Genomic DNA, 18,884 nt, shown 5'->3' with positions numbered 1-18,884 from the left:
CTGGTGCCTTAAGTACTTCAGTTTACGTATTTGTTTCCTCCGTTTACTCTCTTGTACTAGAAAAGGATTACATTTATTTATAAAGTGTGTAAGAGATGTGAATGTGCAGTGACTTTCTCCCTGCACTGCTCCCCACCCACATCTCAATTGCACCTTTTGAATTTTCTTTCAGCTTGTAACACTTCAGGAAGCTAAATTGCTGCTAAATGAGGATGACTACCTTATTAAGGCTGTATATGACTACTGGGTAAGAAAGCGTAAGAATTGCAGAGGGCCATCTCTCATCCCCCAAATCAAACAAGAGAAGAGGGATGGCTCCACCAACAATGACCCTTACGTTGCCTTCCGGAGGAGAACTGAGAAGATGCAGACAAGAAAGGTAACTCTTCAAACTTTACTGTTTTAACTTCGTCACTTCATATCCTTCTGTGATAGGAATCATTTTGATTTCTATCCAGTGTCTTGCAAGACCTGTCCTGTGGTATCCAGTTATTGATCTGATTATCTCTATTAATGGTTGCAATATTGGATGACCCAGCTAAACTTCAAATCCCATGGATGGTGTAATCAATGTGTTCATCAGTTCTGTAGAGACAATTTACAGTCTGTCGTTTTTCTAGAAAGCTGAAACTCAAAGGGCGATTTTTAGGGACTGCCATACACGCAAGCAGCTGTGGGACTTGCTAGGTTATAAACCTCCCTTTCTGTGGAAAAGGAGAAAGTGATCTTGCATTTGCCACGGAGTAAACAGTTGAATTCTTGTATTTGCAGCATGTATTGATTTGAACTAGGAAGTGTGTAATTATTCAGCGTTTTACATCAACTTTGTACACATATGTAAACAATCTGTGTGCAGAATCAAGGTGAAAGAAGTGTCCTAGGAACCAAGTCTTGGAATTCTTTGGCTGACAGAACTTCCACTGGGTTGATACAGAATCTGAGCAGGCAAAGCATGGGGGTGAAATGGATGAAAACTTCTTTTTCAGCTTGCTCTTAGAAGTTGGGTTTTGTTTGCTTTTTTGGCTTTGTTTACCAAGTAGGTCTTGCTTTAAGCAGAGCTGCTTCTGGGTGTACTCATATGATGCTCTCACTTGCAGCAGCGTGATGTAACTTTTTTGCTATTTATGCCTCACAGGCTTTGCTTTTTGACTTAATATTTGTTTAATCTTTCAACAGAATCGAAAGAATGATGAAGCATCTTATGAGAAGATGTTGAAATTAAGAAGAGAGTTTAGTAGAGCCATAACAATTTTGGAGATGATTAAGAGAAGAGAGAAAACAAAACGCGAGCTATTGCATTTAACATTAGAAGTTGTTGAGAAAAGGTAAAATTGCAAATTTTATCTGTAAGAAGTCATTTATAACTCCAAGGTTCTAATTTTCATCAAATAATGTTTGAAACACCTCCTCTAATTATGTGTGCTAGTCTTCTGCACACATGCGTGGCTGAAGGCTTACATGGCGCCATAAACTTCAGAAGTTAAACCAGAAGGGGTTTATGCAGACTGTTTGCCTGTCTTTCAAATATTTCCCAGTGGAAATGCAGTATATTTTTAATCATATTTTTTGAGGTACCATTTGGGTGATTATGGAGGTGAAATCCTCAATGAAGTGAAGCTTAACAGACCTGAAAAAGAGATGAGCACAACTCCATCCACTCTTCATAATGGAAATCACCACAAAGTTCAAGAATGTAAAGTTAAGGTAAGCTTCCTGCTGCTGCAAGTCTTCTGTTATCTGTTTCGTCGTTGTTTTGGATGTACACAGCAGATGTTTGCATTGGAAAACTGAGTAGGAGGCTGCCATACTTGAAGGTAAGAGACCAGGACACTGCTATGCTTGCTTCCAGTTTAACATTTGCTGTCTTCCCCACCAAAGTTTTAAAAGGATTGGCTGGCACTGCTCTTTAAGGCTTCAAACAGCAGCAGCATTGTAGTAGTTAGTCTTCTTGGTTCTGGCTCTTCGTTGTAAGATGATGTAAACATTCATGTGTTCAGTGGTCATCAGGACCTCCATGAGATTGTGAAGTGCAGTGAATTATTTTTCCTTCTCCCTTCAGAGGGAGTCTAGAGCTGAATTTTTGTGATAGCATTGTCTGTGAGTGCTGGCTGGCCCTCAGTGCAAAGATAGTCATGAAAATACATGCAAATCATGAAAATGCAACTGTTGCATCTTGTTGACAGCTGAAAAAAGATGCAAGCAACTAATGTTTTAAAAAAACACTTCCTGGAATTTGTAGTAGTTTGTTATTACTGGGCCCTTTCTGCTTGTTAGTAATCCTGAGTAGGCATTTTCATATCTGCCACCACTTGGCCTTCAGTGCTAGGTGAGCAGCAAGCATAGAAAGGTGGAAGAGAGTGAGCAAATGTGGTTAATATTTTTAAAATGACTACTAAAGAATAAGGTTTGGGGTGGTTTTCTTGCAGTTAATGCAGGCAGTAATTGCAAAATAAAGTGCTTCCAATCTTAGCATAATTTTAGTATTACAAATGGTTGTTCTGCTTGTCTTGTTTCTGCTTCTTCATATCATGCTTCCTTTAACTGTTCTTTAAGCTATAAGTTTCTTTTGTCCTTCTTAGAAGCTATCTTTGTTTCAAAACGTAAATACTAGATGGTAAGGTATTTAAAACAAACAAACCCCTGAAACAAATCAAAACTAGAATTCAAAGTTAGCCATTTTAATGTCACTGTCACAGTTAAGCTCACTGAGCTGAGTACAGAACAGAAAAAGGGTAAGACCTGATGTTATGCTGTTAATGTGACAGGAAAAAAAAAATAAGCACCCTACTGTGAATGAAAACATATATTTGAGGGAATAATCTGAAATGCCAGTTATAAAATGCTTGGATGTGAGGCTGGAGGGTTGAAGACCTTCAAAAGTTTGTATTTAGCACCCACGACACCTAGTGGGCACGGAATTGAATACAAATCCCTCGCCTTGGTTCTCGTGCAGGAGTAGTGTTACACCTTGTGTTTCTCATCTGCAGTGGTGAAGCTGAGCTCCATTACTGGAGTTTCACTCAGACAGTTGTTAAGTCGTAATATGGGGTAAAGTTGAACACTTTTTCAAAAGTGCACTGGCTTTTACTTGTAATTGAGAATTTTGCGTGGGAAAATTTTAATTAAAAAGTTTAATAGTATTTGCATCCAAGTGAATGGTTTAATATTGACGGAGTCGCTTACTACAGAGCGTTTGTGTTAGCAAAATCTGACGTAGCAAAACCAAGTAACATTACATCTTCTCAAAAGATGTACAAACTATCTGAGAAACATGGAACAGATTAGATTGTTTCTTCTGAATGTATCTTGAGTGGTCCAGAAAATTGAAAGTGCTTGCCACAGAAAACTGAGATTTTTGGAAAATAATTGGAATAGGATTTCCAGTTACGATATCCTGAGTGTACTGCAAAGCAAGAAACCTCTTAGGCAGTCATATGACTTGAAAGCTTTCAAGTTGTCTATTAATAAAAATAACTAAAGATGATCAGAGGTGAAGTTCTAGGTTTTTTAATGTTTTGAGTGAATTTTGCATTATGTGTCTGAAATAATCTGCAGGTACTGCTTGTTGAGAGGGTTTGGAAGCTAAGCAGTCACATCTTCAAGTAATTAACATTGCCTCTTCTCATGCCTTAATTTTTCTAATTTTTTGTTTGTTTTCAACAAACAGCATCCTCATCACTCATCTCTAAAGGAGGAGGTGTCAGATGTTGTACGTCAAAAGAAGAAGTATCTCAAGAAACCTAAAATAGAGTGTGCAGTAACTCCACAACAGCCCTCTGCTGAGCCCTTGCCTGTTATCAACAAGAGTGACATTAAACAGTACGACTTTCACAGTTCAGATGAAGATGAGTTCCCACAGGTAATAATATTCTTACAGAATCTCAGTGTACAAAAGGTAGACAATTCAGTTTGGCCAGTCTAGCCTGAAATAGAGAATAACTCTGGACAGTGGATTTTGTTTTCTTCTTCAAATGCTTCAGAGAAGCTTGCATTTACTATATAAGTGTAGCAGTTTGTATTTATATAATATGAACTTGTATAATAAATAAAAAAACAAACATAAACATGGCAGTTGGAAGAATGTCTTTGCTTTCTGGTCTAGGTACCCTCACCAGTATCAGAAACGGAAGAAGAAAATGATCCTGATGGACCTTGTGCTTTCAGGAGAAGAGCAGGATGCCAGTATTATGCTGTAAGACTGCTGTGGGATTAGTGTGATGGTTTGTGTTGGGTTGGGGTGGGGGATGGTATTTTGTTTGTTGGTGGGAGTGTTTTGGTGGTGTGGTTTTGTGGGTTTTTTTGTTTGTTTTTTTTTTTTTCATTTGCTTTTTTTGTTTGTTTTGTCATGGGTTTTTTTGTTTTGGTGTTTGTTTTTTGGTTTTTGTTTTTTAATTTTAGGTTGGCACAGTGCTAATGTAATAGCTCTTCTGTTCCCACATTCACCACCAGAGCTTTGATCGTTAGGTGAATCCAAAGACAATCTTTTTCAGTCTTCATGAAGAGTATTCTCACTGTACTGTTCCTCTGTGATTATCTGAAGGAATATCAGAGGCCTTCAGCCACTGTTAAGAAGGGAGCGATTTTTTTTTTTTTTTTGTCCTACTCAGCTTTCCTAGCATGTCCTTTCTTCCCAGCTTGTAGAGCTTGCTAGATTTAGGTACTAATTGTCCCAGTACTTGGGTCTGCTGAAAGGTCCTTCATTGAGTAGTCTGCTGGTGAGGCAAAAGGCTTTAATCCATTTTTTTCATATACTTAAGTCAAAATTTTCTTTTGAAATTGTTGCAAACGGTAGATATAGTGAAAAACATCAGGTTGCCATTGCAAGAATGTGCAGAGGGCAGAGACTAATTTTAGATGTCCTGTCATCATCTCAGGACAGAGTCACAGAATGGTCGAGATTGGAAGTGCCTGCTAAGAGGTATAGTCCAACCTTCCTGCTGAAGCAGGGGAACCACTGACAGTGAAGGGGTTTGTTTATTGTTTTGTGTTTTTGGTTTTTTTTTTTTTTTTTACCAAGCATATGCTTACAGGTGGGGAGCTTTAGGCTGCAGAGGACCAAGAAAGACAACTATACTATAATGGGTCTGGCTTTTCTTTGCTTGCATCCCATGGGAAGTATGAAATTGCATGACAAATTGATCATGTATTGTATAACCTTTAAAGCCAGAGCAGTCACTTAATCACTGGATGAGCTGTTTCAGAAGCCCAAATATCCCCCACCATACCAAAATTATAGCATGGGCATCTTGCACAAGTTATCCTGGAAGTTCCTTGCACAGGTCAGATGTGTGCAACTGTGCCTGCTTCGCATTGTCCTCATATGTTGTCCATGGCATTCTGGAAGCGACTACAACTTGATCCTTCCAAGAATGTGTCATTACTTGTAACTACTTCTCCTCTTTTAGAGTTTTATTAATGGGTTATTTAAGATAATACTTGTCTGTTTGCCTCCCATTTTTTTATGTGGCCTCTTAACTTCCTTGTTCTTTCAGCTTGGTTGAATTTCTTTCTTTTTTTTTTTTTTCCCTGTTGATTGCTAATCTCGTAACCTTGTTCGCCTAGCTCCAGAGCGTTACCTGAACCTTGCTTAGAATTTATCCCCCAGCCCCCCCCTTTTTTTTTTTTCTTAGTTAACTCCTTTGCAAAAGAAGTTGAGACAACTGAAAACTTGTATTTTCATTCTTTTCTATTATTTTTCAGTTGCTGTTTAGAAGGAGGCTAACAGCCTTAATGTTAGCCTATTAGGTTTGGGGTTTTTTTTTAACTGAAGCCATCTGAATTTTGGTTAACTCTTAACATAAATTCATTGAATCTACAGCACTACTGTTGCTGTAGGTTTAACCCGATCACAAAGATAGTTAAAGAATATTTATGAACTTGTTATAGAAGACATTTCAGACAGACAGCATTTCTGCCTGTGAAGATTAGAGTTTTGAGTTCACAGTAATAACAAAGATATTAATCAAAGATATTAATGGAATAATAAAAATAGCCTAAGGTAAGCTGATACAGAAAATACACTGTCAGGATCCAGTAACTGAATCATAGAATAGTTAGGGTTGGAAAGGACCTTTAAGATCATCTAGTTCCAACCCCTCTGCCATGGGCAGGGACACTTCACACATATGTATCGGAACCAGGGCCATTCAGATCAGTGTCTGTTCCTCTGGACAGTGTGTTTTATGGCTAAAACTAAACTGCAAATTCAGGAACCCCTTTTGAAGTTACCTACACTTAGGTTGCAAGTTGTCTGAGTTGGGAATTGTTGCTTTGCTTTGTACACCTGGTGATTCAGCAGGGTCTTTGATAAATGAACAGGTCTGTTTGGTATTTTCTATGACAATAAGTAGTAAAAGTAGTCCTCTTATAGTGTGATACTTAGTACTGGAGCTGTGCATACAATAATCAAGTAAGGAGGATTTTCTGCTTCGTGAGTTCACATTGTTGGTTTTTGGGGTTTTTTTAATTGTCCAGGTTGTTTTATATCTAAGCATATTAGTTGTTGGTTCTGTAGGCATTTTCTGTACTGTAGCCTGTGCATGATATCACTCTAAATGAAAATTTCCTTTTTCTTTACAGCCTCGTTTGGACCAAACTAATTCTTCATATGAAAACTCAGAATTGGCAGAATTGGACAAACTGAGGTTCAGGCATTGCCTTACAGCCCTTACAATTCCAAGAAGATGTATAGGATTTGCAAGGAGACGAATTGGCAGGGGTGGAAGGTACAGTTACAGTATTTGTACTCTACATTTCCCTTCAGAGGACCGAAGCATTAGAGAGAGATAGTTAAACTAACATCTTTTTTCATCCTCTTTAATCAGGGTTATAATGGACCGAATATCCACAGAACATGATCCTGTCTTGAGACAGATTGACCCGGAAATGCTGAACAGTTTTTCAAGCTCTTCCCAGACGTTAGACTTTTCTTCTAACTTTTCACGGACCAATGCTTCCAATAAACATTGTGAAAACAGACTGTCCCTCTCTGAAATACTAAGCAATATCAGATCATGTCGACTGCAGTGTTTTCAGCCAAGGCTACTAAATCTACAGGACAGTGATAACGAAGAATGTACCTCAAGGAAAACAGGGCAGACTGTGAATAATAAAAGAGTCTCTGCAGCATCTGTAGCTTTATTGAACACCAGCAAGAATGGCATATCAGGTAGGCAAGGATTTGAATTCTTCTGGAACTGAAAATACTGAATTCCAGTGTTTTCACTTGTGACTGGACTGATAGTATCTTCAGGAGTGATGTGTACCTAAACCAAAGACACAAGCTAATTATTTTGTATTTCTTAGCATATACAGAAGCTTTTCACAAAGTTCTCTTCTTCAAGCTTTTGTTAGCTTCAGTACAATCTTGATAAAGTGCTAGACTTAAACATGCATTATTCAAAGGAGGCATTCTGCTTGTATTTAAGAATTGCTTAAATGTATGTGATTGATTCTTAAAGAGTTTAATTGGTCTAACCTTTTTCAAGGAGAAAAGAATGCTCTTTCTAAATGAAAAAGAAAAGCAGTGTGTTTTTCTTGTCAGTTTTGCTTTTTGACTTTGCCAGAACATCTCTAAAGACCACTAGTAAGTTAGTAAGCATCTACTGAGCAGGCATGAAGAAGTCTGAAAATGGCTCTTTCTTTTGGTATCTGTCATAGTAAAAGTTTTGAAACTGGAAGCATCCAGTGACGCACCTTCTCTGTTGATTTTTACAGAAAATCATCAGCCACTGTTTTAAGTGTGATAGGAGATTCCCTTTTTGCTTCAGTGTCATCTCTTAACTCTCATAGCTAGTGCAGCATCTCTTGCTGTTCAGCTTTATGACCCGGTAGCTTCGGATGAGCAAGACATTTAACATAAACTGTCTAAACAGTTTTACGTTTAAAAAAGAAGTGTCTTGTAGTATTTTCACAAGAATGTAAAATAATACGCAGTACTTCTTATCTTTGTTAGCGATTTTGGGTATAGAAGCTCTAAACTTGGAATAAAAGCCACCAAAAGAAAAAAATTGCTTTAAGCTTATATTAGCAGCTTTTACATCACTTGCTTCATGTACTACAAATTGTAATTGCGTAAGTTTTAACATTGTCACTTCTTCGTCATTGTAAAAGAATGTACAGTTCTTTAAAAGGCTGAACAAATTGGAGATATGCCAAGAAACCTACTACCAAGGATAAGAAGCATTTGAGTATTTTCCCACTCTATTGTGTGTATACAGAACTAGGTATTGTAAAACAGGATAATTGGGTAATATAATAGGCTGATTATGAATCCCATAATTACCTTTATATGGATGTGGAACAGTTTGTCTCTTTTAAAGTCAGTTGCAGGATTGGGTATTTAATTTTCAGTAACATACCTTTAGAATTCATGTGTTAAATTTCTTGAAGACAAAAGCAGACTTCTCTATGTTAACGGTTTTAAAAGACTGAGCATTAGCTTATCAAGTAACAGCAGTGTAGTACTGACAGAGTGGAGTAAATACTCAGTGCTTAATAGTTTTGTAAGTCTTCAGTATAGTCACTATAACATTTATATTGTTCTCTCATAAAAGATCTTCACAAGAGTATTTTTCTGCTGTAAGAAGCGAACAGACATAATGTGCTGTGGTCATGTTTTGTATATTTTTTTTTTTTCTGTAAGGAACTTGAAGGTCTGGAGAGTTGCACATGTAGCAGAAGGGGCAGTTTTGTGTGATGGGATTATTGATAAGCCTCAAGAGATTTGTTAAAGCAAATGCAGAAAATAGAAAGGAATGCTATTTGTCACAGTTAAGGATGTGAAACATGGACTATGAGCTGTAAAGAACAATGGAGAATTTGCTGGTAGCTCTTTATGTAACAAGAGCAAGTAAGATTTCCATTTGCATGAATAAATTGTGATGACACCAAGGTAAGGAAAGCTCTTAAAAAGATAGAGGTGAAGCTGATTAAATTTTTTTCTGTAGAATTTTTTGTAATTATCATGTCGGTTACTTACTGATTAGCCAGGTGTCAAACTTCTGAGACTTTGACTTCTGCTCCAGTGAGACTTTTGTGTTTCTCTGAGGGTGAAGTCCGCCTTAAAAAGCTTGGAGAATATTTTAGGATGGAAGCTGGATATATCTGACTTTAATAGTGTGTGAAAAAACTAAAGAAAAAGGTTGAAGATTTTATTTATTTTGTTTTTTAAATACCCAAACCTGGCTTTAGTGTAAATGAAGACTGCAGCAGTGGAAGAGAATTCAGTAGCTATAGGAAAGATGGCACCCCAAAAGAAAACAAAAATGAGAACAGCATTTAAGCAGTGTCTTCAGGGAAAGGGTGGCCTGTGTTTTGGCAGGGAACTGTGTATACATAAGAAAGTCAGCCCTTCATGATTCAGGTAGTGCCATCAGCAAGAATTAAACCTGAATTGTTGGTGCTACATGGCAAATTAATGATAGACCTGACACGTCTATAGTGGACTAACACTCCTATGCCCCTCAGGGTTTTGCACTGTTAAGGAAAGAGAAAGGATAGAGAAAAATGCATTTTGATGATGGAGGAGCTATAGAGAAATACCAAAGAAAAAAAAAAAGCCTCAAACGAGTGACAAATCTAAGCCCCTTTGTGAAGGAATAGTAATCAGCTTCTCTTACATCATTCTAGAAATCATCTGAAGAATACATTCAGATGAGAACAGAGAGAACTCAGTAGTTGAAGTATGTTACACAGGGAAATAAATGGTTATGGAAGATCTTTTTCTTTACAAACTGAAATGACAAAACAGATCCTGTAATTCTGCTAAAGGATGAGATGCAGTAGACAGCAGAGTTCTTCACCAAATAACTGAGACAGCAAGAGACACTGCTGTTAGATTTTCTTGTTAGTAAATATTGAGTAAACGTTAAAAGGGCTCGTCCAAGTCTGGTTGTACATTAAATTGAGCCACAGGTACTATCACTGCATTTAGTCATGTAATTCTGTTTGCAAGGTGATTGTTGAAATCAGTTGACTTTATAGCATAAAGCTGCCTCTAGAGGAAATAATGACAGTAGTGATCCTATTGTTTTTGTTTTTTCTTTTAGTTTAGAGAAGACTTGGAGTTGCTTGCTTTGGTTTTTGGTGCACTAGAATATTTAAACTTACCTCTGATTTATATTTTTCGCTTCTATTAAAAAGCAGCTATTTCTCTGGTATTTCCTCAAATGCTGGACATTGTACAAACAGAGAGACTAATTTTAAAGATGTGTGACTAGTCTTTTCTTGAAAGTGCCTAATGAGTGCATGAATAAAGAACCACTGTTTCAAGCTAAATTACACTCTTGCTCATGTTATAAGAACTGCAAATGGGAAAACTGAATTTGAGGAACATTTAAGAGACAAGGTCACTGAAACAGTTGGAACCCTCTGATCAGTTGTGTAAACTTTTTGTAATCTTACACTATCTGGAAAAGTAAACTTATCTCTTTGCCAGAGATGCCTCCAGGTGAATTCAGTTTAATCTAAAATGAGATGAGCTGATGAGCTAGGGATACAACTGATCATCAGAGATGGAAGAAGGAGGATACTGGGAATTTGTAGAAGGTACTGTTTATGACAGCTGAGTAGCACTTAACCTGCCTGCTGAATTCCTGTAGTGCAACTCAGCTGATTTTGGGGTCTGAAGTAAGAAGTAGGGTTTACGCAAAATCTTCAGCACTTTTCAGTCTAGTCAGTACGTTGCATTTGGCTTTCAGTCCACTTCAGCTGCCAGTTCCAATGACCTGCTCAAATAGTTATTATCTGTTTAGTTACCATGTCCCTAGCTATGAAAGACACCTGCAGATGATGGCACTCTTAGTTGAAGAATTCTGCTTATGGAACAAGCTTTTGCCTTTTGGAGGCTATTTTTTCCAGAATTGTATATCATGTAGAAGTAATTAATGAAATACCCCTTTTGGGGCAGCCCGAAAGGTGATGTTTGATAAAAGCCTTCAGATTCTAAGATAAGTGACATAATATTCCAAACCAGAGCTGTCAAGGAGAGGAGCCTGCAAGACTTGATTTCACACTGCTGTTCAGTTTTGGTTTGTTTTTTTGGTTTGGTTTTGGAGTGGGTTTGGGTTTCTTTTTTTTTTTTTTTTGATATTTTTTCTTTGTGTGTTTTTTTTTTTTTGTTTGCTTGTTTGTTAGGCTTTTGGGGGTTTTGTTTTTTTTGTTGTAGTATTTCAGTCAAGTCAGGCTATGGTAAAATAGAAAATCCTGATACTGAGCAGTGGAAGCTAAAATTCTGGTGAACAGAACCTTTTGTAAGAAGTATAGAACGCTTGCACTTAACTGTGACCTTAAAGGCTACCGTGGGACATAGCAGAAGCTGTCTGTTCCTTTTTCCTATAGGACCCTTCAGTTGTTTGATTTGGCAGAAGCAAATGATGCTAAATGTGCTAATGAACATCTGCTGTTAACAAGGCTAACAGCTGAGTTCAGCCTGACTGCTGAGTAAATACTTGGTGATAGGTAGTGAACTGAGTGGAATTTAAACATGTACAAGAAGAGTAAGAGATAATTACGTTACTATGGTAATCTTTCCGGTACCTTGCAATGGTGTTTCATGAGTTTGTGGTCTGTGTCAAATGGAGAAAGAAGGGAGATTGAAAACACAGAATTGATACATAGGCTAAATTGGATGATCCTCTGATGTAGACACTGCTTTTTATATCGTCTTTACACTCCACAGCAGAATGCAGCTTTGAATCTAGATGAATATCCTTGTACAATTCTATGATTCTATTGCAGATAAATATTAGTTACTATAGTTACTTATGGCTAAATGCAATTTAAGTATTTCTTTGTGCCGTATAAGCTTGTTCTAAAACATACTTCTTTTTATAAAACAAAAGACATATTCTGGAATTTGTTACCTCAGAACTTAAAAATAGAACGACATACATATGTAATGTTCCATAATGCTGTTCTTGGCTCTGTTGCCTATAGTAATGCAACACGTTTTGGGAGACGGTTTTGAGGGAACTTAGCAGTTTTATCTGACTGAACTTTGAGTTAAATGCTTTGTGGCAATAGGTAAGAATATTTAAGGAGAACAGAGTAAAGCTAAATGTGAAATAAAGTTGATTTTTAGAATATGCTGGAAATGACAGTATCTCTAGAATCTAATAATAGTAACTGTGCAAGTCAAGCCAGCTGGGGTTAAACCGTGACAAAGTCGTCAGATTTTTAAGTGCCCTCCTCATGTCGCTGAAACCTGTTTTAATAATGTAGAAGTAGAGAACAAGTTTTAGTACTTCTGTAGTACTTTTAGTAGCTTCTAAACAGTCATAGTCTTAATTTTGGTATTTATTCAGTATGGAATCTCGGGACAGCCCCAAGTGTTACAACCAGTAAATGAAAGGGAGAACCCTAAAAGATACTGTATTGTAAAATACACTTTGTATTTTAATGTTAGCTCAGTATCTCTTGATAAGATGATATTCCTGCAAAATCCAGGTGTTTGAGATGAATGACAGCTCAGTATTTGGAAAATAATCAGAATAAACTGGTGAAATTGTAGTTAATGAGAATCTTTGAAAAGTGAGTTCTCTTTACTTCCTTTTAGGAGAACTTAGTTCTTAGGTTAGCTAGGTTAGCATCAACTGCACAAAACTCAGGTTTTTATCATGAAATACTTGACAGTATTTACAGTTTATCAAGTGTGCAGTTCTTTGAGGAGAGAATATTGAGAATAAGTTTTCTGACTTAACCATTCCTTTCACTTGTTGCAAGTATGGTGCTGCTGGGGTTGCAGTAACCTGGTTCTCATAAGTAAACAAGCTTATTAGATCACTCTTAAACTCCATATAAAAAAAAAAAAAGGCAGAGAAAATCCTGTTCAGGTAAAACTTAAGCATTTCCTTCTGGAGGAAAACGTGTGAAATAGGAAGGCCAAACTGGTGGATTTGATAAACAAACAGAACTTTGATATTTCCAAACATTTACTAACGTTTAGACCTGGAGGTTAGCTTTGTTACTGTATATTAGTTTGTAGCCCTCTCAAGAGGGTTAGTATGGAAGTGTATACAGACTATTTAAATGTATAAATTTGGTTGTGCCATTGAAGCAGGTGTTCTCCAATGCCAGGTGTATGGTTCCTGATGTTGGAGAACAGGACAATAATAGGACTCTAGGAAGGGGAGTACAGGAATAAATTCCCACCTCAGCCCAGTGTAGTTCTTCCTCAGCTGAGGTTTCTAGGACATGCTTGTTTTCTGAAAGGCAGGATAATAATTTAAGATTTTGCCTAAAGCAAATTGAGAGAAAACCACCAAAGACAGAAACTGCTTAAAAGCAATGAAAGCTATGAATTCTTTTGTTATAAATTGATTCAATACTAAAAGAACACAACAAACAAATTTAGCTTGACCTCTTCTTTACATAAGAATATCTGAAGACCTCTGCAGGCATCTAACACAGTGTGTTATCTTCAAGCACTTGTTACCCAACATGGATGCAGTCTCGCATTTTAGATATATTTGGTTTGTGCAGGCCTGTTTAACACTGACTTCACTTTGTTTTCTGTAGTAACAGGGGGTATCACAGAAGAACAATTTCAGACACATCAACAGCAGTTAGTTCAAATGCAGAGGCAACAACTTGCTCAGCTTCAGCAGAAACAGCAATCTCAGCATTCCTCACAACAGACACATCCAAAAGCACAGGTAATGCACCTTGAATGTTGTCATATGCTAGTATCTTCCTTTTTGCTGACTGTCTTTTTCATCTGTCTTACAAGCTAAATATACCATCTCAGTAAATCTTGGAATGAATGTTAGAAGGCTTTGAGTCAAGATGCTTTTCCAGTTTGCCCAGAAGGCAGCTTATATTGTAGCTAGTGAAAATACCTTGCTTTCACTTTTTGATTTGGAATGAGATAGTATGTTACATTTCACCATCAAAACCTGTTGTTTGTTTTTTTTTTAAGTTATGTATTATGGCAGTGTTGTTAAAAGTTGAGTAAGAGACTTCAGATTTTAATGCGTTAATGGTGTCCACAGAGTCAATCAATGTAGAAATAGTGTTATTTCTACAGTCAAGTCATACTATTTTCACTATTTTAGTCCTCCTTTGTGTAAGTGCTCCGAAGAGACTTTTTTACTAAAGCAGCTTCATGAGGTAATGTATTCTGTTACAAACAGATGTTAAGTAAGTACTAAAAATTGGTAGCTTCTGAGAGGAAAAATGGAGTTTTGCTTATTTAGTTGGATTCCTTCCCCCTCCCCACTGCCAGTGTTACTGTCTTCTAAAAGAATCGCGTTTTTTCCTCTGTCGTGCCCTGCAAGGGAAGAAGATATCTTTTTCTGTCAAACTTAGGTTTCTATTAGTTTCTTACTAAGAAAATACAAAAGCTGCTGCTCTTGTCTATTAACAGGAAATCTTATTTTGAGCATACTGTATCTAATTGCCAGTGCTGTTTGTCCTTCCCCTCAGTGTTTTCTACTTTGATTAATTGGGGATTTTGTATTGGCAGTTGCTCATTACATTTTTTTGTAAGTGTAAAGACACTATACCAGAATATTTAAACAAAAGGAATTAATTCTGGATTTTTAAGACAATTTGTCTATGCAGAGTCATTTTCATAGTTAACAGAAATTCAGATGGCAGAATGATACATTTAGCCATTACAGGGTGTCTTTCCAGTACTTACCATTCTTTTAGAGAAACTGGAGTAACAGGATATGTGTACGTCCAGAATGTGGTGGCAGTTATGCTGTGATACAGATTATTCCATGAGAATGAATGTAACATAAATATTGAAAATTCTTTAGACTTGCAGTTGTAGTGTATTTGCTGCCTGGAGACAGAAGAGAGAAGGAAACTTAAGACTTGGTAATTTTCCTAGAGGAAACATCGCAAACACAGACTCCTGGAATGGTTTGGGTTGAAAGGGACCTTAAAATTCATCTAATTCCAACCTCCCTGCCACAGGCAGGAACACCTTCCACTAGACCATGTTGCTCAAAGCCCTGTCCAACTCGGCCTTTAACATTTCCAGGGATGGGGCAGCCCACAGCTTCCGTGGGCAGCTTGTGCTAGTGCCTCACCACCCTCACAGTGAAGAACTTCTTCCATAAATCTAATCTAAATCTTCTCTCTCTTGGTTTAAATCCATACCCCCCATGTCCTATCTCTACAGGCACTTGTAAAAAGTCCCTCTCCAGCTTTCTTGTCAGCCCATTCAGGTCCTGGAAGCTCTGAGGTCTCCTCAGAGCCTTCTCTTCTCCAGGCTGAGCAACACATTACAAAAGTGATCTGTCATGCCAAGAGCTGCATTTGCCATTGACTGGCTGAATCAGGCTGGACTTAGCACTCATTTGGACACTAATTTTCAACGGGAACTTCACCTGACTGCCATGATTTTTCAAATACGATGGCCAGTGGCTTAGCAACTTCATTCGCCAGCTCCTTCAGGACCCGCGGATGGATTTCATCAGGTCCCATGGACTTGTGCACATTCAGATTTTTAAGATGGTCTCGAACCAGATCCTCTCCTACAGTGGGCCCAAGGTCTTCATTCTCACAGCCCCTGCGTCTACTTTCTAAGAACTGGGTGGTGCAGTCAGAGCCTTTGCCAGTAGACTGGTTTGCGTTGGAAGGAACCTTAAAGGTTCTAACCCCCTGCCACGGGGTTACATTTAGAAGATCACACTAGATTACATTTAGAAGATTTATTTATTAGCTCCTAATTGTACACTGTAGCAATCCTAACAGAGTGTTTAATTTTGTTCTTGGATAATTTTAATGAAATATTTTTTTAATTCCCATAGAGCTCCAGCACCTCTGACTGCATGTCAAAAACACTTGATTCAGCCAGTGCCCACTTTGCTGCATCTGCAGTGGTTAGTGCACCTGCTCCTGGTCGCAGTGAGGTAACGAAGGAACAAAACACCAGCCACAACAATATTAATGGTGTTGTCCAGCCTTCAGGTGATGATTTCTTAAAACTCATGGTCTATTGTGAGATGAGAATGTGTCAAGTGATCTTATTTCTGATTTCTGAAATACTATTTAATAAAATAATCAGCTATATTAATTGTGATACTTTTAAATACTGTTGTGCAGTGGCATGTAGCTTAGTGTGGTAATAAACCTACCAAAAGCTCTTTTACGTTGGAAGAGCATTGTTTCTGTTTTATTTTGTAGTTTATCTTTTAATAATCTGTTATTATCAAAAGTATGACAGCATCTTAAAAAACGTATGAATGTGTAATTAAAAAAAAATCAACTGCTTAAAACATTAAGTACTTTAAGAAGGAAATAGAAAAGTTGCTGCTTTATTTGGTCATTATCTCACTTGTGTGTTCAGACAAAACATACTAATCAACTACTACTGGCAACTCTCTTGAAATTACTGTAAGTTTCAGGTTTCATTGCATTCAAGATTCCTCCCAAGTTCAGGCAGAAGTGTAGATGTTGGTGTTCACTGCCTCCCCCACCTCTTTCTGAATCTCCATTACCAGAAGGCAGTAATGCTAGTCATGCTGCTGCCACAGCCATGTTGCTGAGACACAAATGTTATTTGGCATTTGACTGCCATAAAAAATAAATGGCTTTTAGAGAAATTTGTTGCTTTAACAGCTAATGATGTAATTAGTTTTACAGACCTTCTGTCAGGCTGGGTTAATGATAATACAAAATGAATAGAGGGAGAAAAAACACAACTGAATAAAATCAATATACTGGAACAGTTCCAGGAAAGAAAAAGACATCTATGTATAATTCTGTAAGATCATACCTGAGAGGATAATACTTTGAGGGGTGTAAGAAGAGGTATGTAGTAATGTACGATGCAGATACAAGGTACACAGCTTTATGATTGTTGAAAACCATTGCAAATATTTTGCAAATGAAAGTATTTGTTCTAAATGTTCTAATATGTTGTAAAGCTGTAAATGACAGTGATGTAAAGTAGCTATTCCTATTTAGGGACAGGAAGACTTGTAAATGAGGAAATGTTAGCTGAAAGGTTTTTCTTTTTCAGGAATGAGAATCTAGGGAAAACTTATGTAGTTTCCCTGTGATGAAAATCAGAACTGTGACTAGCTTAGAATAGCAAGGTGAAATTTGAGAACCTCTGGTTTGAATATATGCTGTGAAACCTGAGGTTTCTCACAACTCGGGAGTGCAAACAGAGCACTACAGCATAATCTGAAAGGAGTTTTCTACTTTGCCTGGTCTTAGACCCCTATTTTTGCTGACTTAAGAAAGACTGGTCCCCCCTGAACCTCTTCATGTTGCCAGCAGGACAAGGTAGGAGGTGAGGAGGTGATTCAAAGCATCAGAATTTGGCTTCACTGTCAGTCTCAGAGGTTGCCTAACTAAGGTATTCCCATTCACCTTACTTTTATGGGGCATGCTGCCCGTTTACAGTTCCTGAAAAGAGGTGTACAAAGTTGGGCAATATAAAGGTTCTTTGTAATACAGTGACCTCTTTCACTTGCTGATGTTCTTGTGAAAAATAGTATTTATAGTGTTAGCTAGAAATATTTCTGAAGTTTTACATTTTGTGTATCTTCGAAAAACAGATTCTTGCACAATTCCAGTGGCATATATACTTAAAGCATATAACCCCCGAGGTTAATGTTTGGCTTAGAATCTTAAGGAATGGCATATCCGTAATTAACACTAGTTGTCTCATAACAGGAACTTCTAGAACCTTGTACTCCACCAACATGGCTTTATCATCCAGCCCAGGGATTTCAGCTGTACAGCTTGTAAGGACAGTTGGCCACACCACCACAAACCACTTAATTCCAGCATTGTGCACAAGCAGCCCTCAAACGCTTCCCATGAACAATTCTTGCCTGACAAACACGGTGCACCTCAACAATGTCAGTGTTGTTTCTCCAGTCAATGTGCATATCAATACAAGGACTTCAGCACCATCGCCAACAGCCTTAAAACTTGCCACAGTTGCTGCCAGTATAGACAGAGTGCCAAAGGTAACTCCTAGCAGTGCCATCAGCAGTATAGCACGGTAAGTGTTTGGTAGACTGGAGCACTTGTAAGTTACATTTGTGCTGTGTAAATGTCTCCAAGGATGTCTCTGCAGTGCAGCACCAAGAGGAATTGTTTACACCTCTGAGAGATTTCTTCAATCTCAAAAACATCCACCTGCTGGTATCTTCATTGTAGCTGTGACAAACCAGAAGAGAATTTTGCAGATAAACACCCAAATAATTTGCACTAATTTTAGGCACCAGTAATTTTGGTAAACTTCCACTGTGTTTAAAATGACCTCATTTTTAACTGTTTCCATTTGTCCCTTCTCATGCAGCACTTTCAGGCAGTGTCTATTAAACTCTCCATATCTTCTCTTTGTAACTGTGTATCCATATTGTAAGATGCAGATGACATGTACCTACTTGCTATATACATGTGGGTATATGCATTACATATTTAAGTAAAGACTAAACCACGTATGTGCCAGCCTACATCTTATGTATATAGATAGATAGTTATTCTCATTGAACAGCAGCACTGTTATTTCAGAATGCTTAGAGGCTATTTCACAGGAGTGGCAGGAGCCTGCAGTTGGCTAATTTTTTTTTCTGAAAACGACAGTGTTGGGGCTTTGTTTTCAGTCTCTGTTGGATTGTATGATGTTTTTTTTCAAAATGTGACATTTGTTTATGAATGAGAAAAGAGAAAACTAGATATTAGCGAATGTGGTTTCCTGACTACTTCATAATGCTTCTGGGGAGGTTAAAAAGAGCTTTTTGAGATGCAAAATTGAAGGTATAATTTAGTTGCTGCATAGATCGAGATAAAGGTATTTCTAAATTAACAGTTGTGCCTTAAAGCATACTTGTATATCATTAATGCGTTTAGTTTTTATTTCCCCCAAGTCAGAGGGGTATTTCAAGTCATGGCGGCAAATGTCATGAAAA

The 18,884-nt window shown here is 37.6% G+C and overlaps 1 protein-coding gene across 2 annotated transcripts in view; it reads left to right on the top strand.

Annotated features, from left to right (window-relative positions):
- The window catches only part of EPC2 (enhancer of polycomb homolog 2), a 50,586-nt gene that overhangs the window by 29,940 nt on the left and 1,762 nt on the right, over positions 1-18,884 (top strand). Inside the window, exons 4-13 of one of the 2 annotated variants that reach the window (XM_065671236.1) lie at positions 173-379; positions 1,177-1,325; positions 1,572-1,704; positions 3,668-3,859; positions 4,103-4,192; positions 6,580-6,725; positions 6,825-7,168; positions 13,525-13,655; positions 15,762-15,921; positions 17,638-17,971. In XM_065671236.1, the coding sequence (XP_065527308.1) occupies positions 173-379; positions 1,177-1,325; positions 1,572-1,704; positions 3,668-3,859; positions 4,103-4,192; positions 6,580-6,725; positions 6,825-7,168; positions 13,525-13,655; positions 15,762-15,921; positions 17,638-17,971 (1,886 nt within the window). Of the gene's footprint in view, positions 1-172; positions 380-1,176; positions 1,326-1,571; positions 1,705-3,667; positions 3,860-4,102; positions 4,193-6,579; positions 6,726-6,824; positions 7,169-13,518; positions 13,656-15,761; positions 15,922-17,637; positions 17,972-18,884 lie in introns of both variants that reach the window. The other variant, XM_065671234.1, reaches the window with a different exon arrangement.

Source organism: Lathamus discolor, chromosome 3 (genome assembly GCF_037157495.1).
Source record: "Lathamus discolor isolate bLatDis1 chromosome 3, bLatDis1.hap1, whole genome shotgun sequence".
NCBI lineage: Eukaryota > Metazoa > Chordata > Aves > Psittaciformes > Psittacidae > Lathamus > Lathamus discolor.
Note: the sequence above shows the minus strand (reverse complement) of the source record. Positions and strands in the feature narration are given on the sequence as shown.